The sequence below is a fragment of the Schistocerca serialis genome, chromosome 1 (assembly GCF_023864345.2).
Source record: "Schistocerca serialis cubense isolate TAMUIC-IGC-003099 chromosome 1, iqSchSeri2.2, whole genome shotgun sequence".
Classification (NCBI taxonomy): Eukaryota; Metazoa; Arthropoda; class Insecta; order Orthoptera; family Acrididae; genus Schistocerca; species Schistocerca serialis.
In genome coordinates this window covers 204,587,641-204,612,213 of record NC_064638.1, presented here as the reverse complement: position 1 = coordinate 204,612,213, position 24,573 = coordinate 204,587,641, and the positions used below count along the sequence as shown (strand labels likewise).

Below are 24,573 nucleotides of genomic sequence, written 5' to 3'. Positions count from 1 at the left end.
AAATGCACATGAAGGTTAAATAATTGTGCAAGCTTTCAGAGCTAGTGGCTCCTTCTTCTGGTAGAAAGGTTGAAGAGGAAGAAGAGGGATAAAGGAAAAGGACTGGTGAGGTTCTTGTCACCCTGTTCGGTAAGCCTCCCATGACCAGAGGTTCTGGGCCACTTTTTCTGAACATTTCCAATTTCTTAAACATCATCAGTCCTTTTCCGTTGTCCCTCCTTCTTCCCCTTCAACCCTTCTGCCAGAAGAGGCAGCCACTGGCTCCGAAAGTTTAGATATTTCTCTAATCTTTATACGTGTTTCTTCCTGCTGCTGCTTGGTGTGTACATTTCTTTTATCTTTTATCCATCCAATCATATCAAATCTAGATTTAGTATTATCTTTCTGAAAATTGCTATCATGTGACCATTCTCTGCATTTACTGAATACCAATTTTGTAACAAAGGGTTATCTAGTATGCTGAAGTTTTACAGGTAATTTTACTGACACCTACCATAATAATTTACTGGCATCACTGCAGGATCCTTTCTCAGTGGTAGCCTTCTCCTCATGGTGCTTGAAATCAGTGTTATGATGACAGAGAGAGAAGCAATCGCCTATTAAAATACGAGAACTGATCCAGCTGTACTGTTTTTTATCCTTTCAGTTAAGGCTTGAAGACCAGTGTGTTACACTGAACTGAGTTTTATGAGAATAATTTAGCTATATAAAGTGAAATAAATTTATTTAATAATTTACTAATAAATATCAAGGTATAAGTTGAGATTCTTCCCCTCCTATACATGCAGGCACCCAAAATACTGAATAATGACGCGGGTGTACTAACATTACTATATATTGAGAATGAAGTAGTTACCGTCTACTGGAGGGTGTGGCTGTTGCGAAACCTCATCCTTGACAACCTGGCCACTCTCAGCAGCTTTCTGATGTGCCTGTTGCAGAGGGTCAAACTCTCGCGAACTGATATTCGGGTTGGGATTGTTCATCTCATGCTGACCAGCTGAAAAAGACGTATGAGCATTATTGTAATAATGAGAAGACTGCATTGTTATTTTTAGCAGTTCAGCAATAAGAAAATAATTTTTGAAATAGAGCAGCAGAAAAACTGTACTCATCACAGATTTTGGCCTATATCATTGTTTGCAAGGATAACAACTGAAGCAGGAGGATGGAAAGGAAGACAATTCAGGCTAGTTTGCGTAACAGTTCAAATCAGTAGTACAAAATTAAATTACAGAAACACTGTTTACATTGCTGGTAAGGAGTCATTTGTACTACAAACTGTTGCAGCTGATCCTGCCTCTGCTGCTTATGCAATGGTACCTAACAACAAAACTTAATTAAGCCTGGAAAAAGATAAATTTTAACTTTCTTTAGTATCTTGAGATGTATACACTTGTTCATTTCTATATTTTAATTTAGCTGGATTTCGTAGGTACCCATATCCCTATTTCCAATGGATATTCTTATTTTCTTTGACAGTTCTGTCCACACCTGCCAGACTACAACTTCATTCGATGTCTGACGTGATACTGAGTTTGAACAACAAAAAACTATGCAGTGGGTTTATCAAAATCCACACCAACAAAACATTGCTTAAATCACTCCAATGTGCCTTCCATCAGTGTTTCCACCACATGATTACTCAAAGCAAAAATGATGTGACACACAGCTGTACTGCCAGACCAATCATTACCTGTCATTCCAGTCACACTGCTGATACTCTCACATGTTCTGCACATCAAGGTTGATCTGGGGAAAGAAGACCTAACCACAGACAAAAACAACAATTCCTATGAAAACAAAAATCAAACGCATGTTGTTTTTAAGTACATCAAATGACTGGTTGATTAGGAGGGTAAAAATCTGTACACATATTTTGTCAAGGCAAAGTATTTTGAAATTTGCCACTGTTTTAACCAACTGATGTTAATTAAACCATCATATTCTATGTGTAATTAATTACCTGAATTGAGATACACTATCTGATCAAAGTATAGGAACACCAATTTGTACTGTGGAACTGATCACTAGATGTCATGAACAGCAGACCTGTCAGTATAACAGGAGGCAGGTAGTACTGTGTTGTCATTAAAGAAACAGTATCAGCAGAATGGGTCAGTCAGGACAATTCAGTGGCTTTGAACGTTGACCAGTCATTGCGTGTCACCGGAATAACAAATTCATCAGAGACATTTCAACCATTCTAAAGCTGCCCAAGTCAACTGTTGGTGATGTGATTGTGATGTGGAAATGCAGAGAAACGACCACAACTGAACCAAGATCTGGCATACCTCACTTGCTGACAGGGCTCACCAACCTTTGCAGAGGATAGCTGTAAAAAATATGCATGAAATCAACTGAACAACCAGTCACAAGTTCCAAAGCCCTACCAACCGTCTAGCTAGCACAACAATTGAATATAAGGAGTTAAAAGGAACAGGGTACAATGGTAGAGTGGCTCCTCACAAGCCACAGATCTCTGTAGTTACTGCTAAACAATGCTTGAGGTGCTGTCAAGAGTGATGCCACTGAACAGTAGATGATTGGAAACAAGTGCCCTCTGGTAATCCAATGGGAGGGCGGTTTGGTAAATGCCAGAAGAATGCCATCTGCTATCAGGCGTAGTGCCAATAGTGAGGTCATGTTATGGTACATGGGTGTTTTTTACGGTTAGTGTGATGGTTGCTGTGGTCTTCAGTCTGAAGACTGGTCTGAAGGGAGTGTGCGCGTGCCCACACACACACACACACACACACACACACACACACACACACACACCTTCCACTAATTTTTGGCATTCTCCTGTAGCATCACACTTCAAAGGTTTCTATTCTTTTCTTGTATGAACTGCCTACTGCTCACGTTTCACTTCCATACAAGGCTACACGCAAATCAAGTACCTTCAGAAACTGTTTCAAAACACTTGAATTTACATTCGATGCTAAATTTCTCTTCTTCAGAAATGCTTTTAATATTATTGTCATTCTACATTTTATATTCCAGTTATTTTACTACCACAATAGCAAAGCTCATATACTATGTTAAGTGTCTCATTTAATAATCCAATTCCCTCAAAGTCACCTAATTTAATTCCATTACATTCCATTACCATTGTTTTGCTTTTGTTTACACTCACCTTATATCCTCCTTTCAAGACTCTGTCCATTCCATTCAACTGCTGTTCCAAATTCTTTGCTATCTCTGACAGAATTACAATGTCTTCGGCAAACCTCAAAGTTTTTACAGGGCTATTACAAATGATTTAAGCGATTTCATAAATTCACTGTAGCTCCATTCATTGACATATGGTCACGACACACTACAGATACATAGAAAAAAATCATAAAGTTTTGTTCGGCTGAAGCCGCACTTCAGGTTTCTGCCACCAGAGCGCTCGAGAGCGCAGTGAGACAAAATGGCGACAGGAGCCAAGAAAGCGTATGTCGTGCTTGAAATGCACTCACATCAGTCAGTCATAACAGTGCAACGACACTTCAGAACGAAGTTCAACAAAGATCCACCAACTGCTAACTCCATTCGGCGATGGTATGCGCAGTTTAAAGCTTCTGGATGCCTCTGCAAGAGGAAATCAACGGGTCGGCCTTCAGTGAGCGAAGAAACAGTTGAACGCGTGTGGGCAAGTTTCACGCCTAGCCCGCGGAAGTCGACAAATAAAGCAAGCAGGGAGCTAAACATACCACAGCCGACGGTTTGGAAAATCTTACGGAAAAGGCTAAAGCAGAAGCCTTACCGTTTACAATTGCTACAAGCCCTGACACCCAATGACAAAGTCAAATGCTTTGAATTTTCGGCGCGGTTGCAACAGCTCATGGAAGAGGATGCGTTCAGTGCGAAACTTGTTTTCAGTGATGAAACAACATTTTTCCTTAATGGTGAAGTGAACAGACACAATGTGCAAATCTGGACGGTAGAGAATCCTCACGCATTCGCGCAGCAAATTCGCAATTCAACAAAAGTTAACTTGTTTTGTGCAATCTCACGGTTTAAAGTTTACGGCCCCTTTTTCTTCTGCAAAAAAAACGTTACAGGACACGTGTATCTGGACATGCTGGAAAATTGGCTCATGCCACAATTGGAGACCGACAGCGCCGACTTCATCTTTCAACAGGATGGTGCTCCACTGCACTTCCATCATGATGTTCGGCATTTCTTAAACAGGAGTTTGGAAAACCGATGGATCGGTCGTGGTGGAAATCATGATCAGCAACTCATGTCATGGCCTCCACGCTCTCCCGACTTAACCCCATGCGATTTCTTTCTGTGGGGTTATGTGAAAGATTCAGTGTTTAAACCTCCTCTACCAAGAAACGTGCCAGAACTGCGAGCTCGCATCAACGATGCTTTCGAAATTGATGGGGACATGCTGCGCCGAGTGTGGGAGGAACTTGATTATCGGCTTGATGTCTCCCGAATCACTAAAGGGGCACATATCGAACATTTGTGGATGCCTAAAAAAACTTTTTGAGTTTTTGTGTGTGTGTGCAAAGCATTGTGAAAATATCTCAAATAATAAAGTTATTGTAGAGCTGTGAAATCGCTTCAATCATTTGTAATAACCCTGTAGTTCTTCTTCCTGTACTTTAATTCCTTCTCCAAATTTTTCTTATTCCCCTTTCCTCCTTGCTCAATGCACATATTTTATATCATCAATGATAGGCTACAACGCTGAAACTCCCTTCTCCACCATTGCTCCCCTTTCACTCGCCTTCACCCATAACTGCCATTTGCTTTCTGTACAAGTGCTATGACATACTGTAACATGACATGCTTGTCATTCAATTTTAAGGAAACTACTACATGAAAAAATTTGATTCTTGTGCATGTTACAGTTGGATACCTTTGCTCGATAAAGAAGTGAATTTCTTTTCATGTTGTGTCACAGTTAACACACTGCATCAAATTAAATAAAACCTTGCACAAAATTTTAAAGAGTTTGCACTGCATAAACTTCGGGTATGGCTGATTTTAGCTTATATAATTGCAGTGTATGAAATGTAGATAAGAGATCAAAATTTTATTTAAAATTTAGAGCAGAACGATACCTCATTTTGTTCTTGAGTTATTGATTTTTATATCCAAAGGATGGTCATGTGCAATGCTCCGATTTCCGTCCCTGCCCATCGTGAATCGTATGGTTTTTAACAAATCGTTCACAATATTGAAACAAGGTTTTTCGCAAATGATAGCATGCAAAGATGTACATATGTTGTGTGATAAATAATCAAAACTTTTTTATTCACTGAGATATGGAAGTAACTAGTCAGCAGACATGAGAGAGCGGCTGAACCTGATACGTAACACATTAACAGCATTTCAGGAGAATCCAGGGATGGCAATTAAACATGTCCTCAGCACCTGTGGAGTGGCAGAGCATGACAATTTAACTGGCCCACAGCAGTTTAAGCATACATACCATGCTGTACACCACAAAATATAAATTGTAACAGCAGTGTTAGTCACAAATATGTTGACATATTTTTCACTGAGAAAGAATACTATAATTATAAAACTTGCTCATTCCACATCATAGAAACTGCAATTATAATCTATGGAACATGCTAATACCCAGCTAATTAGTTAAATTGGGGCAGTTTAAACTCAGCACATTATGGCATACATTAAATAAACAGTATATAATTTGCAGATGAATATTCAGTGGTGTCGATTCTACTATCAGACATACATAATGAGTTCTCACTCTATCATTTGCCCATACAATGGTCTCAGCCAAAGGCTACACTTGAAAGAAACTATTAATTTTGAAATGATTGGGGATGACTGTGAAGGAGGGACGTCATTCATACGATAGTTTCAGAACAGTCCATCTTTCCCCTTAAAAATGTTGTGCGTCATTTGTGTGTCTGCAAGGGAGCAGTGTATTAAAATAAAAATAATAATAATAATAATAATAATAATAATGTAATAAAAATAAAGCAAGAGGTGGCTGTTGTAATGGAAGTGCTAAACACACCTCATTTTTTTGGCAAAGTATTGTAGATTACAATAAATCAAATGCTAAAGTATTTATCTTCTTGATACACCATAAATATAGCATGTATTGTTTCCTACAATCATTGCTTTTATTAAAGAAATGTTAAATACATGTAAATCTCTTTGAAAATAATTTCAGTCATATCAATACTGTACACACATCTTTGTAGCATAAAAGACTGATGCATTCAAATATCTCTGAACTGTGACTTTATGAATCAATGCACTTGTTAATTAGTGTGTGTAACAAGCAGTCCTGACTTAGCGTTAATTGCATGATGGTGTAGTTGGTTGGACTCTGGAATCTGGTGTTGTACAGCTGAGACGGAAAAAGATGCAAGCAGTCATGATGAGCTGTACTGAACTTTGGTGTTTGTAAATGTTTTCTTTGCATTATGCAAACCGTTTTGACTTATGTTAAGTGAAAGAAACTGACAGTCATTAAAAATCTGGACAGAAATCTCAGTCCCTGCTTCATTGTTACATTTCACCATACATATATATAAAATCAATGACCCATTCCCTGCATAGGAGGTGAGGTCACCGAACGAAACAACCGGCCAAAGATAAATTTTACATCAATGAGACCAAAGTCAAGTAACTTTTATTGTTTTTAACAGCCACTTGGTCATTTTTTATTATTAAGCAAATTGATGCACTGTTTATAGATGTCCAACTTCGCAAATTGTTTGTGGATTGTTCGATAACTGAAACCAACAAAGAGAAGAGAGCTGGGTTAAACTGTACATAGTTGTTTCCTGAGACGAAGAGATTGAGAAATAGGTTTTCTTTCAAAAATGACATCTGCAACTCATTAAAGTGGCACAACACTGAGCTGTTCACTTTGATAAAGTTGTATAGAAACACAAAATCATTAACATATGTTATTATAATATCAAAATTTGGTACTAACTTCGTGAGTCACTTGTGGATGAAGTGACTTCAACTGTACGGGGCTCAATTGTGTCCAGCAGGTAATTCACCCGGTCACGAATCTCCTGCAGTTCTTTTCTCACTGTTGATACCTGAGATGGAGGTAAGCCTTTAGTGCGTAATGTTGCCTCACCACCTACTAACACTTGTAGTTTCAGGATCCGGCTATACTGTACTGCAAAAGCGAGATCTGAACTGTCGAAGATTGTTACTAGATCACCATCTGTGAACAAATTAAAGGTGCTATTAAAATATATTTGAATCCACTAAGAAATATGGATAAGACTCACCTTAGTTACCAGCCAGAACTGGCAAACAGTCAGTGACAAAATATTGTTCATGTCTGAAATACAGAATACACATACCAATATTAAGCACGTATTAGCAGTTACAAATTATAAAAATAAAATAAACAGTATAGAAAATATCAACAGCTACATTATTTTCCAATGACTGATACAAGTATAATAACCATAACTGACTATTCCATTGTGTGTGCACAGTACAAGATGGCCGCCCACTGAGATCACAGGTATTTTCTTCGTCCGCTAAAAGAACTTATTTAAGAGGAAATAGTGTCAAATTTAAATTTTCTTTGTTTCATATACTTGCTGTAGCGTCTGTTCTTGTCACATAACTGAATATTAGCATCCCGGCAGAGCTTGTTCTTGAAAAACTTCGTGTTATCTGAAGTCCTGATAATCGCGACATAACCGGAAATTTTGCGTGACAAACACAAAAAATTCTATTCAAGTTTTCTTGATAGTGCAAAATTTGTTTAAAGAAGACAGCTACTAGTTTCATCAGTGTGTATTGTCACAATAAAAGTTTAATTAAATGTTTCTAAATCTTTTTTAACTAACACATTTAGTATTGTTTACTAGTTAGATAGATGCGATCTACGCCTAAATTTTCTGAGTTATAAATGTTTAAAAATCTGACCAAAGACACTTGATAGTGTAAATTCTCTAAACGCAATGTCCTTTGTGTCATTTTTTGTTTACACACAGCCAATCTCACGTCCGTGGCAAATTTAAAGCACTAATTATTCTTTTGAAACTGACCATGAGTGAGAAACGTGGGAGCTGTTATAGGGTAGATAGTACAGGGATTTCTTGCCAGTCTTGTAAGAAATATTTTCACTAGGGGGATGCAGTGGGGAGAATGTTGGGAGAACAGAAGAGGCTCTCTCCTGGAACTGCAGAGTATGCAGTAGGAACATTTTGATTGGGGAACAGGAAAGGAAAATCTGTGCCCTTCAGGCACAGTTGGAGGAAGCAAGGAAGGAACTGATAAGGATCAAGGGAGATAGGGGGGGAGGAGGGTGGTTGGGAACTGGCAGCTGGTAAGAGGATAGGAAGAAAGAAAACACAATCTGACAGTCTTATCAACACCAAAAACAGGTATCTGCCACTACCAGAGTTAAGAGGAGAAGAGCCTCGGGTAGAACGAGGAGCAGGAAACATGCAGCACACTTAAACCGAGGCCAAGAAGCCTAGGAGTGTACAAAGTGTTTGCAAGAAGAAAGTGCTGCTGCTAGGTAGTAGCCATAGACGAGGTGTTAGGCCCTCAGTTGCAGGAAAGTTTAGGGGCAGAATACCAGGCCACCAGTATCTTCAAGCCAAATGCAGGGCTAAGTCATGTGATAGAGGACTTAGGGTCTTTATGTAAGGACTTTACAAAAGAGGACCATGTAGTGATAGTGGGTGGCGCAGGAAACAGTTTGGACAGGGATGGGGCGTATGACGTAGGTGGTGACCTGGACAACACAGATTCCGTGACTCATGGCACCAACGTATACACTGTTGAGCTGTTCCGGCATCATGATCGACCACACCTTGATGGAGCTGTGAGGTGGATCAATGTGGCGTTAGGGATGGTTCTGAGGGCAGCCAACTTTGCTCATGTTTCTCTGTTGCCCATTGGGACTATCAACACATGGGGTTTCACTAGGCATGGCCTACACCTAATCAGGACTGGGAAGGGAAGATTGGTACAGCTGATTCATGAAAGTATAGGGCGTGGATCTCAGGCCGCACATGGTCAAATACCTGTTGTCCTGGGAAGGAAAAGTAGGTATTTTTAAGGATAAAACCAGACAACAGGTTCCCCTGGCTAAAGAGTATCTCCAGCAGTTTAAAAAATTCTGAAACAATCACTCAAAAGACAGACTTTAACATTTCAAATATCACACATACCTGATGTCACAAAGAAAACCAAACCACTGGAAAGAGTAACATGGGGCATTTGGTTGGTTGGTAGGTTGTGGGGATTAAAGGGACCAGACTACTACGGTCATCGGTCCCTTTTTTCCAAATACTAAAAACACCCAAAGAGAATAAAAACGATCAACTGACGAGAAGACAGACGACACAGAACAAGAGAAATTTAGACAAAGACCAGACAAGACGAACTAAAATCACACAGAGTGTGACGGTGGTTGGCCGACCATAGAAACAAAAAAGGAAAAGCCAACCACCGAGAAACACATTAAAAAATCAGACTAAAATCGTAGGCCATAGGCCAGAATCAACACAAAAACACACACACTTACATTAAGCGATAAAATCCCCCTGCCCGAATAAAACGCAAAACTAAGTCCGTTATGGCAGAGTCGTCAGTTAAAAGCGCAAGGAGTGTATCAGGCAGCGCGAAAGTCTGCCTGAGCACAGTTAAAAGGGTGCACTCCAACAGAATATGGACTACCGTCAAGGACGCCCCACAACGACAAAGACGTGGATCCTCACGACACAGCAAATAACTGTGCGTCAGTCGGGTGTGGCCAATACAGAGCCGACAAAGGACGACTGAGTCCCTGCGGTTGGCTCGCATGGATGACCGCCAAACAGTCGTCGTCTCCTTGATACGACGGAGTTTGTTTGGCACGGGCAGGTTGCGCCATTCAGTGTCCCATAAATCGAAAACTTTGTGGTGTAATAGTGCCCGCAAATCAGTTGCCGGGAGGCCAATCTCCAGAGGTGGTTTACTGGTGGCCTCTTTCGCCAGGCGGTCAACAGTTTCATTGCCGGGTATCCCAACATGGCCTGGGGTCCAAACAAAGACCACAGATCTGTCGCAACGGGCAAGAGTATGCAGGGACACCTGGATAGCCATCACCAGACGATAACGAGGGAAACACTGGTCGAGAGCTCGTAAACCGCTCAGGGAGTCGTGATGATGAAGATACAGATGACGAAGGACTCACCTGAGCAGGAGCGGATATACTCTATGGCTCGAAAGATGGCGACCAGCTCAGCAGTGTAAACGCTGCAGCCAGTCGGCAATGAACGTTGTTCACAATGGTCCCCTAGAGTTAGCGCATAACCGACACAACCATCAACCATCGAACGGTCAGTGTAGACAACGCCAGAGCCCTGATACATGGCTAAGATGGAATAAAAGCGGCGGCAGAAGGCCTCTGGGGGACTGAGTCCTTCGGGCCCTGTGCCAATTCGAGCTGAAGGCAAGAGCGAGGCACACACCACGGCGGCATATGCAGAGGCGCCCAGAAAGGAGGTGGAACAGGGAAAACCCCTAGCCCGGAGAGAAGCTCTCGGACGCGGACTGCGATCGTACATCCAGAACTGGGCCGACGTTCTGGGAGACGGACGACTGTCTGCGGGAACAGGAGTCGATAATTTGGATGGCCGAGCAAGCTAAAAACATGGGCAGCATAAGAAGTCAGTAATTGTTGGCGTCGTAACCGCAGTGGAGGGACACCAGCCTCCACAAGTACGCTGTCCACAGGGCTGGTCCGGAAAGCACCAGTGGCAAGGCGTATTCAGCTGTGGAGGATTGGGTCCAGCACCCGCAATGCAGATGGGGATGCTGAGCCATAAGCCAAACTCCCATAATCCAGGCGGGACTGGATTAACGCCTGGTAGAGCCATAGGAGAGTAGATCGGTCGGCGCCCCACTTGGTGTGGCTCAGGCATCGCAGAGCATTTAGATGCCACCAACACATCTGTTTAATCTGCCGAATATGAGGCAGCCAAGTCAACCGGGCATCAAAAACTACACCCAAAAACCTGTGTGTCTCAACCACAGCAAGAAGTTCGCCATCAAGATAAAGACGCGGCTCCGGGTGAACAGTGTGTCGCCGGCAGAAATGCATAACGCAGGTCTTGGCAGCCGAAAACTGAAAGCCATGCGCTACAGCCCAAGACTGCGCCTTACGGATAGCGCCCTGTAGCTGAAGTTCAGTAGCTGCAATGCCAATAGAGCTGTAGTAAAGGCAGAAGTCGTCAGCATACAGGGACGCTGAGACAGATGTCCCCACTGCCGCAGCGAGCCCGTTAATGGCAATTAAAAACAGGCAGACACTTAAAACAGATCCCTGTGGCACACCATTCACCTGGACTCGGGAGGAACAATGGAAGGCCGCGACTTGCACGCGGAAGGTATGATACGACAGAAAATTTCTGATAAAGATCGGCAGAGGGCCACAAAGACCCCATCCATGAAGTGTAGAAAGGATGTGATGACGCCATGTCGTATCGTACGTCTTCCGCATGTCGAAAAAGACAGCGACCTGGTGCTGACGGCAGGCAAAGACAGTACGGATGGCCGACTCCAGGCTCACCAGATTGACGGCGGCGGAGCGGCCTCTACGGAACCCACCCTGAGATGGAACCAGAAGGCCCCAAGACTCCAGTACCCATTTCAAGCACCGGCTCACCATCCGTTCAAGCAACTTGCAAAGAATGTTGGTGAGGCTAATGGGCCGGTAGCTGTCCACCTCCAAAGGATTCTTGCCTGGTTTCAGAATGGGGATAACAATACTTTCCTGCCATTGCGACGGAAACTCACCCTCAACCCAAATACGGTTGTAAAGGTTGAGGAGCCGTCACTGGCAGTCCACTGAAAGGTGTTTCAGCATCTGACCGTGGATGCCATCTGGCCCAGGAGCGGTATCAGGGCAAGCGGCTAGGGCACTGCGAAATTCCCACTCACTGAATGGAACATTGTACAATTCTCGATGGTAGGTGCAAAACGAAAGGCTCCGACGTTCCATTTGCTCTTGAATGGAGCGGAAGGCCAGGGCGTAATTCGCAGAAGCGGAACTCATAGCAAAATGCTCTGCCAAGCTGTCGGCAATTTCGTCGGAGTCCGTACAAACTGCTCCATTCAGTGAGAGCGCTGGGACGCTGACAGAGGTCCGATAGCCATAGAGGCGTCGGATCTTGGCCCAGACCTGCGATGGAGAGACATGGAGGCCAATGGGGGACACATACCGCTCCCAGCACTCCTGCTTGCTTTGGGGGATAAGGCGGCGGGCCCGCGCACGCAGCCATTTGAAGGTGATGAGGTGTTCAGCGCAGGGATGTCGCTTGTGATGCTGGAGCGACCGCCGGCCACCAAAGCACAGTCCGCCGCCGAGGGGACCCAGAAGAACGGGGAATGGCAGATTCGGCAGCAGTAACGATGCCGGTGGTGACCGATTGAACCACCGCATCAATGTCATCACTAGAGAGAGGCTCAATAGCGGCAGGGGAGGAAAACAAGTCCCAGTCAGCCTTATTCATAGCCCACCTGCAAGGGCGCATAGAAGACTGACGCTGTGGCAGTGACAGAAAGATCGGAAAGTGGTCACTACCACACAGGTCTCCATTGGACAGACAGTAAGAGGCTAGGGCTGCAGATCGAAAGGTCGATGGCAGAGTATGTGCCATGCACCACGCTGAAGTGTGTGAAGGAACCATCATTTAAAAGCGAAAGATCGAGCTGTGCCAATAAATGCTCAATGGTGGCGCCTCGACCTGTCGCCACTGACCCACCCCACAGAGGGTTATGGGCGTTGAAGTCGCCCAGTAACAAGAAAGGTGGCGGCAATTGGGCCATCAGAGTAGCCAGGACATGCTGCGCGACAGCACCATCCGGTGGAAGATAAAGACTGCAGCCGGTAACAGCCTGTGGCGTCCACACCCGAACAGCGACAGCCTCTAAAGCTGTTTGTAGAGGTACAGACTCGCTGTGAAGAGAGTTAAGGACATATATGCAGATGCCACCAGACACCCTTTCATAAGCTGCCCGGTTCTTATAATAACCCCGATAGCCACGGAGGGCGGGGGTTCGCATTGCTGGAAACCAAGTTTCCTGAATAGCAATGCAGAAGAAAGGGTGAAGGCTGATAAGTTGTCGGAGCTCAGCTAGATGGTGGAAGAAACCGCTGCAGATCCACTAGAGGATGGTACTGTCCATGTCTGAGAAAGGCGTGACGGGACTTGGAAGGCAGATTATGCCGCTGGGTCACCTGCTGCCTCCAATTGAGCACCGGTGCTAGCACTATCCATGGCGTCTGAGGGACCGGCGAGATCGAGGTCCTCAGCGGACACCAGAATCTCCACCTCGTCCTCAGACACAGAGCTTGTAGGAAGCGGTGGGACGGGTGCCACTGCAATGTCGTTGGTCTTGGGGACTTTCTTCTTTTTCTGCTTGTCGCGCTGTGCCTTCGGTGGTTCAGGCTTCATGGGCTTCACTGGGTCAGTCTCAGGGACGGACAACGACCGTGAGGCTCTACGACCAGGGACTGGTGGTTGTTTCAGCCACTTGCGGGTGTCCGCTTTTCCACTGGTCGGAACTTGCAAAGGGAGGTCCCCAAGGGATCCCTTCCTGGCGAAGTAGCCAAAGAAATCTTACGCTTCTCCGGCTGGGAAGGTGGAGCTGATGTCCACGATGGTTGGGAGGGTGTTGCTCCTGAAGAAGATGGAGCAGGAGCAACAGGGTGTGAAGTGCCCCCCACAATCAAGGGGGCTGATGGATTCTGACCAATCATAGAACCAACCGTGCGGGACGACACAGGAGATGGAAGAACCGTCGTTGCAGCAGCGGCGTATGTTGACGTCATTGGCACAGGATGGAGCCTCTCATATTTCCGCCTAGCCTCAGAGTAGGTCAGGCGGTCCAGGGTTTTATATTCCACTATCTTCCGTTCTTTCTGGAAGATCCTACAGTCCGGCGAGCAGGGGGAATGGTGTTCTCCGCAGTTAACACAGATGGGAGGCGGAGCACATGGAGTATTGGGATGCGAAGGATGTCCACAATCTCGACATGTGATGCCGGAAGTACAGCGGGATGACATGTGCCCAAACTTCCAGCATTTAAAACACCGCATCAGAGGAGGGATATATGGCTTCACATCACAGCAGTAAACCATCACCTTGACCTTTTCGGGTAAAACATCACCTTCGAAGGCCAAGATGAAGGCACCAGTGGCTACCTGATTATCCCTCAGACCCCGATGGACGCGCCGGACGAAGTGAACACCCCGTCGTTCTAGATTGGCGCGTAGTTCATCGTTGGACTGCAGTAGAAGATCCCTGTGGAATATAATACACTGGACCATGTTTAAACTTTTATGGGAAGTGATGGTGACGGAAACATCCCCCAACTTGTCACAAGTGAGCAACCTCCGTGACAGGGCAGAGGATGCTGTTTTGATGAGAACTGACCCAGAGCGAATTTTGGACAAGACCTCCACCTCACCGAACTTGTCCTCTAAATGCTCCACAAAAAACTGGGGCTTGGTCGACATAAACGATTCCCCATCAACTCGCGTACACACGAGGTATTGGGGTGCATAATCTCCACTGCCTTCTTTAGCCATATGTTCCTCCCATGGAGTGGCCAGGGAGGGAAACAATCTCTGATCGATTTTCTTTCCATTGAGGTTAGACCTCAATTGCTTAGAGACTGCTGGTGGAGGCCCACCAGCGAGAGATGATGTACCACGCTTCATTGCGGGTCATCCGCCCTGATGCCACCCACTCCGACCAGGGGCTCTCCCCACAGGCGCCACCTAGCCACAGCAAAGACCACCTGGCAGGATGGCCTTTGCCAGGAGTCCCGATGCCCCAGAGGGGTACGCATCTACTCCTCGGCATACGTGGGGAGGTAGCAGCTCAGGCATCAGCAGTGAGATCCCTGTGTAGTCAGGGGGCTACCACCAAGATGGTACATGACGACCCCACTACAACGGACTGGCTACCGTGCTGGACGTCGGGTGTCGAAATATCCATGTACATCACGAGGGCAAAGATGGAAGTGCACAAAGGAGGGAATGTATGCTATCCGGAACACACTGCAGCGGATGTGGCCGGAAGCTCGATGTAAATCCAACTCCATGACAATATCGGGTGTGCCAGATCGTAGGGCAAGATGGATTTAAGATGCACCACGTAAGGCATCCTTCCCCAAATGGTACGCACTAACGGAAAATTTGGAAAGGTAGTGGTAAAACCCCTTAGGGGGCCATCATATTAAAGGCCGAAACAGTTGAGACTCCTTTTAGTCGCCTCTTACGACAGGCAGGAATACCGCGGGCCTATTCTTGGCCCCGAACCCGCAGGGGGGCATGGGGCATTTCACAGGCTTAACAATCCTCCATCAAAACATGCAATCAATAAAAAATAAAATACAACTATTAGAAGTTGAGCTCCGATCTTTGAACTGCACAGTAGTTTGTGTTACTGAGCACTGGTGTAGAGACACACAAATCCAACATGTAGTATTATCATTATATGAAAGGGCAAACTCCTACTGCAGAACTGCTTCAAGGGATGGAGGATCATGCAATTATATCAGAAAAGGAACACAGTTCAAATCAAGACATGACATCAGTACAGTAAGTGAAGACAAACACTCTGAAATATCAGCTACTGAATTAACAGGGCTTTATATCACCAAGAAATTAATCATTTTGTGTGTGTATAAATCTCCCAGCAGTAGTGTGGAAACTTTTTTCAAAAAGTTAACAGAAGTTCTAGATAAAGTCTCAAGTACAAAGATCAACATAATTCTGTGGGGACATTAACATCAGCGCTAATATCATAAATGAATCCAGCAGCAACTTCATAAATATCCTTCAAAGATTTGGCATGTCCCTAATGGTCAACAGGCAACAAGCGTTACTACAATGACTGCATCAGTAATTGACCATGTGGCCACAAATATGGACAGGGAAAAATGAGATGTAGCTGTAAAAGATCTCAGACTATCAGACCATCTCTGTCAAATAACAACAGTAAAATCAGGCATCAAATCATTCCCTAAACTACAAGCCTACAAACGACATCCATCAGAAATTGAAATAAAAGATTTTTCAAAAGAACTAGCAAACCAAAGCTGGGATGAAGTGTATAAAGAAACCAATGTGAATATGAAATTCTCTAAACTCTCCACATTATTTAATTTTAACTTTGAAAAGGCATTTCCAAAAGTATGCATATCTGTTTCAACATCTCACAAAAAGAGATGGATAACAGCAGGGATTAAGAAGTCCTCCCAAACACTTAAACACCTCAGTTCCATGAAAAAGATGTGCAATGATCCAGAATTCTTAAATTTCTGTCATAGATACAAAAAGATCTATAGGAAAGTGCTGATTGCTGCAAAAAAGTCATTTAATAACAAAATAATATATAATGCAAATAACATACTGCTACGGGAGGGGGATAAGGTAATAAATGATCCACAACACTTAGCAAACTATGTAAACAAGCATTTTTCAAGTACTGCAGAGAAGTGACAGCAAAAATTCCCCAAAACAAATATAACACCTGTAAATAATGTTGCACTAAATACAATGATGTTACTTCCAATCACACAGAATGAAGTCAATAACACTTCAAAAATTAAAAAGTCAGTTGGCTTAGATGAAGTATCAATGTGTGTAATAAAACAATGCAAAGGGATTATACAAGGCCCCTTACCAAATATAATAAATGAATCCTTCACATCAGGGACATTTCCAGAGCAGTTTAAACAGGCAAGAGTTGTACCTTTGCTTAAAAAAGGTAATGCAGAAGACATAGAAAATTACCGGCCCATTTTCCTGCTGTCGCCATTCTCAAAAATAATAGAAGCAATTATGAAAGACAAATTAATAAATTACCTGAATAAATACAATCTTTAAGCGAATCACAGTTTGGCTTCCAAAGTGGCAAAAATACAGAGTCAGCCATAGTAGAATTCGCAAAAGTTGTACTTGATGCTCTTGATAAAGATGAGTGTGTCACATACATATTTTTTTATCTTTCTAAGGCCTTTGATACAGTTGACCACTAGATTCCATTAAATAAATTAGAAGCAATAGGAATAAGAGGGGTTGCTAGTGACTGGTTTCGATCATACCTAACAGATAGGGTACAAAGAGTAGAGATAACACATACTTCAAATAGATCTAAACATTTAGTAAAACACTGATCAGAACCAAAATACATTAATATAGGGGTTCCGTGAGATAGCATATTAGGACCAATACTTTGTCTGATATACATCCGTGACTTTCCCAGTAGTGGTACTCATGGTGAAAAAATTCTCTTCATTCATGACAGCAATATTATAGTCACTGAGAAAACAAGAAAACTCCTTGCAGAGAAAGCAAATGAAACTCTCAAGGAAGTTTATGGTTGATCAATAAGCAATAAATTGATGCTGAACATAAAGAAAACTAGTGCTATGAATTTCAATTTGAAGACGAAAAATGACAATGTTAAGTTAAATGTAGATGGCACCTCTATAGACTGTGTTTGTTGTTGTTGTGGTCTTCAGTCCTGAGACTGGTTTGATGCAGCTCTCCATGCTACTCTATCCTGTGCAAGCTTTTTCATCTCCCAGTACCTACTGCAACCTACATCCTTCTGAATCTGCTTAATGTATTCATCTCTTGGTCTCCCTCTACGATTTTTACCCTCCACGCTCCCCTCCAATACTAAATTGGTGATCCCTTGATGCCTCAGAAAATGTCCTACCAACCGATCCCTTCTTCTGGTCAAGTTGTGCCACAAACTTCTCTTCTCCCCAATCCTATTCAATACTTCCTCATTAGTTATGTGATCTACCCATCTAATCTTCAGCATTCTTCTGTAGCACCACATTTCAAAAGCTTCTATTCTCTTCTTGTCCAAACTATTTATTGTCCATGTTTCACTTCCATACATGGCTACACTCCATACAAATACTTTCAGAAATGAATTCCTGACACTTAAATCAATACTGGATGTTAACAAATTTCTCTTCTTCAGAAACGCTTTCCTTGCCATTGCCAGCCTACATTTTATATCCTCTCTACTTCGACCATCATCAGTTATTTTGCTCCCCAAATAGCAAAACTCCTTTACTACTTTAAGTGCCTCATTTCCTAATCTAATTCCCTCAGCATCACCCGACTTAATTAGACTACATTCCATTATCCTTGTTTTGCTGTTGTTGATGTTCATCTTATATCCTCCTTTCAAGACACTGTCCATTCCATTCAACTGCTCTTCCAAGTCCTTTGCTGTCTCTGACAGAATTACAATGTCATCGGCGAACCTCAAAGTTTTTATTTCTACTCCATGAATTTTAATACCTACTCCGAATTTTTCTTTTGTTTCCTTTACTGCTTGCTCAATATACAGATTGAACAACATCGGGGAGAGGCTACAACCCTGTCTTACTCCCTTCCCAACCACCGTTCCCTTTCATGTCCCTCGACTCTTATAACTGCCATGTGGTTTCTGTACAAATTGTAAATAGCCTTTCGCTCCCTGTATTTTACCCCTGCCACCTTTAGAATTTGAAGGAGAGTATTCCAGTCAACATTGTCAAAAGCTTTCTCTAAGTCTACAAATGCTAGAAATGTAGGTTTGCCTTTCCTTAATCTTTCTTCTAAGATAAGTCGTAAGGTCAGTATTGCCTCACGTGTTCCAGTGTTTCTACGGAATCCAAACTGATCTTCCCCGAGGTTGGCTTCTACTAGTTTTTCCATTCGTCTGTAAAGAATTCATGTTAGTATTTTGCAGCTGTGACTTATTAAACTGATAGTTCGGTAATTTTCACATCTGTCAACACCTGCTTTCTTTGTGATTGGAGTTATTATATTCTTCTTGAAGTCTGTGGGTATTTCGCCTGTTTCATACATCTTGCTCACCAGATGGTAGAGTTTTGTCAGGACTGGCTCTCCCACGGCCGTCAGTAGTTCCAATGGAATATTGTCTACTCCGGGGGCCTTCTTTCGACTCAGGTCTTTCAGTGCTCTGTCAAACTCTTCACGCAGTATCATATCTCCCATTTCATCTTCATCTACATCCTCTTCCATTTCCATAATATTGTCCTCAAGTACATCGCCCTTGTATAGACCCTCTATATACTCCTTCCACCTTTCTGCTTTCCCTTCTTTGCTTAGAACTGGATTTCCATCTGAGCTCTTGATATTCATACAAGTCGTTCTCTTATCTCCAAAGGTCTCTTTAATTTTCCTGTAGGCGGTATCTATCTTACCCCTAGTGAGATAGGCCTCTACATCCTTACATTTGTCCTCTAGCCATCCCTGCTTAGCCATTTTGCACTTCCTGTCGATCTCATTTTTGAGACGTTTGTATTCCTTTTTGCCTGTTTCACTTACTGCATTTTTATATTTTCTCCTTTCATCAATTAAATTCAATATTTCTTCTGTTACCCAAGGATTTCTACTAGCCCTCGCCTTTTTACCTACTTGATCCACTGCTGCCTTCACTACTTCATCCCTCAAAGCTACCCATTCTTCTTCTACTGTATTTATTTCCCCCATTCCTGTCAATTGCTCCCTTATGCTCTCCCTGAATCTCTGTACAACCTCTGGTTCTTTTAGTTTATCCAGGTCCCATCTCCTTAAATTCCCACCTTTTTGCAGTTTCTTCAGTTTTAATCTACAGGTCATAACCAATAGATTGTGGTCAGAGTCCACATCTGCCCCTGGAAATGTCTTACAATTTAAAACCTGGTTCCTAAATCTCTGTCTTACCATTATATAATCTATCTGATACCTTTTAGTATCTCCAGGGTTCTTCCATGTATACAACCTTCTTTCATGATTCTTAAACCAAGTGTTAGTTATGATTATGTTGTGCTCTGTGCAAAATTCTACCAGGCGGCTTCCTCTTTCATTTCTGTCCCCCAATCCATATTCACCTACTATGTTTCCTTCTCTCCCTTTTCCTACACTCGAATTCCAGTCATCCATGACTATTAAATTTTCGTCTCCCTTCACAATCTGAATAATTTCTTTTATTTCATCATACATTTCTTCAATTTCTTCGTCATCTGCAGAGCTAGTTGGCATATAAACTTGTACTACTGTAGTAGGTGTGGGCTTCGTATCTATCTTGGCCACAATAATGCGTTCACTATGCTGTTTGTAGTAGCTTACCCGCATTCCTATTTTCCTATTCATTATTAAACCTACTCCTGCATTACCCCTATTTGATTTTGTGTTTATAACCCTGTAGTCACCTGACCAGAAGTCTTGTTCCTCCTGCCACCGAACTTCACTAATTCCCACTATATCTAACTTCAACCTATCCATTTCCCTTTTTAAATTTTCTAACCTACCTGCCCGATTAAGGGATCTGACATTCCACGCTCCAATCCGTAGAACGCCAGTTTTCTTTCTCCTGATAACGACATCCTCTTGAGTAGTCCCCGCCCGGAGATCCGAATGGGGGACTATTTTACCTCCGGAATATTTTACCCAAGAGGACGCCATCATCATGTAATCATACAGTAAAGCTGCATGCCCTCGGGAAAAATTACGGCTGTAGTTTCCCCTTGCTTTCAGCCGTTCGCAGTACCAGCACAGCAAGGCTGTTTTGGTTAATGTTACAAGGCCAGATCAGTCAATCATCCTGACTGTTGCCCTTGCAACTACTGAAAAGGCTGCTGCCCCTCTTCAGGAACCACACGTTTGTCTGGCCTCTCAACAGATACACCCCCCCCCCCCCCCCCGTTGTGGTTGCACCTACGGTACGGCTATCTGTATCGCTGAGGCACGCAAGCCTCCCCACCAACGGCAAGGTCCATGGTTCATGGGGGGATAGACTGTGTAACAAATGCAAAATGTCTAGGAATGAATATTGATTCTCAGTTGAAGTAGTGTGAACACACAAAGGTATTTGCAAACAGAATGTCATCAGCATGTTACATCCTTAGAATCCCATCATCAGTTGCACAGAGCGTAACTTAATCATAGCTAACACTTGGTTGAAGATTTATGAATTGAGGTTGTATACGTGGAATAGGCCTGGAGACATTGGAAGATTTCAGATAGATTCTACAATGGTAGGACAGAGAATTAGGAACCAGGTTTTAAATTGTAAGACATTTCCAGGGGCAATTGTGAAATCTGACCACAATTTATTGATTATGAACTATAGATTAAAACAGAAGAAACACACGTGACTGTGCGTCATGTGTGGATCGCGTCTCAGTGAGTGAGTGAGTGTGTGTGTGTGTGTGTGTGTGTGTGTGTGTGATCTACTGTATTTTTGATGACAGTTTTGCTGGCTAAAAGCTTATTTGTGAGAGTCTCTTTTTTTTGTTGTGTCTGTGACTAAGCATCTCTGCTATATAGTGAGTAGTACCTTTCCTTTTCATAATATTTTTACATTCCACCCTGGATTTTCCACTGTTTTAAAGAACCAAAGGTCATAGAGTGTTTCAGAGAGAGCATTAGGGAACGACTGACAAGAACAGGGAAAAGAAATGCAGTAAGAAAAGGATGGATAGCTATGAGGAATAAAACAGTGAAGGCAGCAGAGTATCAATTAGGTACAAAGACAAAGGCTAGTAGAAATTCTTGGGTAACAGAAAAGATATTGAATTTAATTGATGAAAGGAGAAAATATAAAAATGCAGTAAATTAAGCAGGTGAAAATGAGATCAACAGGAAGTGCAAGATGGCTCAGCAGGGATGGCTAGAGGACAAAGGTAAGGATGTAGAAGCATATATCACTAGGAGTAAGATTTATACTGCCTACAGGAAAATTAAAGAGACCTTTGGGGGAATATGAACCACATGTATGAATATCAAGAGATCAGATGGAAAACCAATCTCAAGCAAAGAAGGTAAAGCGGAAAGGTGGAAGGAGTATATAGAGGGTCTGTGCACAATGTACTTGAGGGCGATAGTATGGCAATGGAAGAGGGCGTAAATGAAGATGAAATGTGAGATATGATAGTGCATGAAGAATTTGACAGACCACTGAAAGACCTAAGTCAAAACATGCCCCCGGGAGTAGACAACACTGCATTAAAACTACTGATAGCCATGGGAGAACTCTTCATCTGTTCAGCAAGATGTATGAGACAGGCAAAATAGCTTCAGACTTCAAGAAGAGTACAATAATTCCAATTCCAAAGGAATCGGGTGTTGATAGGTGTAAATATTACAGAACCATCAGTTTAGTAAGTCACGGCTGCAAAATACTAACACGATTTCTTTATAGACGAATGGAAAAACTCATAGAAGCTGACCTCGGAGAAGATCAGTTAGGACTCCGGAGAAATATTGGAACACACAAGGCAATACTGGCCCTTCGACTTATCTTAGAAGCTAGGTTAAGGAAAGGCAAACCTACATTTCTAGGCTTAAAGAAAGCTTTTGACATTGTTAACTGGAATACTCTGTCAAATTCTGAAGGTGGCAGGGCTAAAATAGAGGGAACGAAAGGCTATTTACAATTTGTACAGAAACCAGATTGCAGTTATACGAGTCTACGAGTCGAGGGTCATGAAAGTGAAGCGGTGGTTGAGAAGGGAGTGTGACAGGGTTGTAGCCTATCCCCAATGTTATTCAATCTGTACATTGAGCAAGCAGTAAAGGAAACAAAAGAAAAACTTGGAGTACGAATTTAAATCCATGGAGAAGCAATAAAAACTTTGAGGTTTGCTGGAGACGCTATAATTCTGTCAGAGACAGCAAATGACTTGGAGGAACTGTTCAATGGCATGGACAGTGTCTTGAAAGGAGAATATAAGATGAACATCAACAAAAGCAAAATGAGGATAATGGAATGTAGTTGAATTAAATCAGGTGACACTGAATGTATTAGATTATGAAATGAGACACTTCAAGTAGTAGATGCGTTCAGCTATTTGGGGAGCAAAATAACTGATATGGTTGAAGTAGACAGGACACAAAATGTAGACTGGCTATGGCAAGGAAAGTGTTTCTGAAGAAGATAAATTTGTTTATGTCAAGTATATATTTAAGTGTCAGAAAATCTTTTCTAAAAGCATTTGTATGGAGTGTAGCCATGTATGGAAGTGAAACATGGGCAATAAACAGTTTAGACCAAAAGAGAATAGAAGCTTTCAAAATGTTGTGCTACAGAAGAATGCTGAAGATTATATGTGCAGATCATGTAACTAATGAAGACATACTGAATATAAATGGGGAGAAGAGGAATTTGTGGCACAACTTGACTAGAAGAAGAAATCGGTTGGTAGGATACGTTCTGAGGCATCAAGCGATCACCAATTTAGTAATGGAGGGAAGCATGCAGGGTAAAAATCTTAGAGGGAGAGCAAGAGATGAATACACTAAGCAGATTCAGAAGGATATAGGTTGCGGTAGTTATTCAGAGAGAGATGAAGAGGGTAGCGCAGGATTAAGTAGAATGGAGAGCGGCATCAAACCAGACTCTGGGATGTAAGACCGCAATAGCAATAGCAATAGCAACAACAACAACAACAGTGACGAGGGAGCAACACTAGGCAGTATTTTGTGCATTAAATTTAATCTCAATACATCTCTTCTATTATCTAAAATAAATTTGAGGGTCTACAGAGAAGTAATGAAAAATACAATACAATCCATTAGGTTTGATCAACATGGATATCAAAATGGCAACTACAGCGTTATTACATATGATTGAAGCGATTTCACAGCTCTACAATAACTTTATTATTTGAGATATTTTTTGCACACAACCAAAAACTCAAAAAGTTTTTTTAAGCATTCACAAATGTTCGATATGTGCCCCTTTAGTGATTCGGGAGACATCAAGCCGATAATCAAGTTCCTCCCACACTCGGCGCAGCATGTCCCCATCAATTTCGAAAGCATCGTTGATGCGAGCTCGCAGTTCTGGCACGTTTCTTGGTAGAGGAGGTTTAAACACTGAATCTTTCACATAACCCCACAGAAAGAAATCACATGGGGTTAAGTTGGGAGAGCGTGGAGGCCATGACATGAATTGCTGATCATGATCTCCACCACGACCAATCCATCGGTTTTCCAATCTCCTGTTTAAGAAATGCCGAACATCATGATGGAAGTGCGGTGGAGCACCATCCTGTTGAAAGATGAAGTCGGCGCTGTCGGTCTCCAGTTGTGGCACGAGCCAATTTTCAAGCATGTCCAGATACACGTCCTGTAACGTTTTTTTTGCAGAAGAAAAAGGGGCCGTAAACTTTAAACCGTGAGATTGCACAAAACACATTAACTTTTGATGAATTGCGAATTTGCTGCACAAATGCGTGAGGATTCTCTACCACCCAGATTTGCACATTGTGTCTGTTCACTTCACCATTAAGAAAAAATGTTGCTTCATCACTGAAAACAAGTTTCGCATTGAACGCATCCTCTTCCATGAGCTGTTGCAACCGCGCCGAAAATTCAAAGCATTTGACTTTGTCATTGGGTGTCAGGGCTTGTAGCAATTGTAAACGGTAAGGCTTCTGCTTTAGCCTTTTCCGTAAGATTTTCCAAACCGTCGGCTGTGGTACGTTTAGCTCCCTGCTTGCTTTATTCGTCGACTTCCGTGGGCTACGCGTGAAACTTGCCCGCACGCGTTCAACCGTTTCTTCGCTCACTGCAGGCCGACC

The 24,573-nt window shown here is 42.8% G+C and overlaps 1 protein-coding gene across 1 annotated transcript in view; it reads right to left on the bottom strand.

Moving 5' to 3' along the window:
- LOC126465605 (protein TFG-like) overlaps nucleotides 1–24,573 on the bottom strand; it is a 64,905-nt gene that overhangs the window by 28,627 nt on the left and 11,705 nt on the right. The window contains exons 3-4 of the mRNA XM_050096317.1: nucleotides 6,929–7,171; nucleotides 857–1,000 (exon numbers count right to left, since the gene is read on the bottom strand). Coding sequence (XP_049952274.1) covers nucleotides 857–1,000; nucleotides 6,929–7,171 — 387 coding nt within the window. The remainder of the gene's footprint in view (nucleotides 1–856; nucleotides 1,001–6,928; nucleotides 7,172–24,573) is intronic.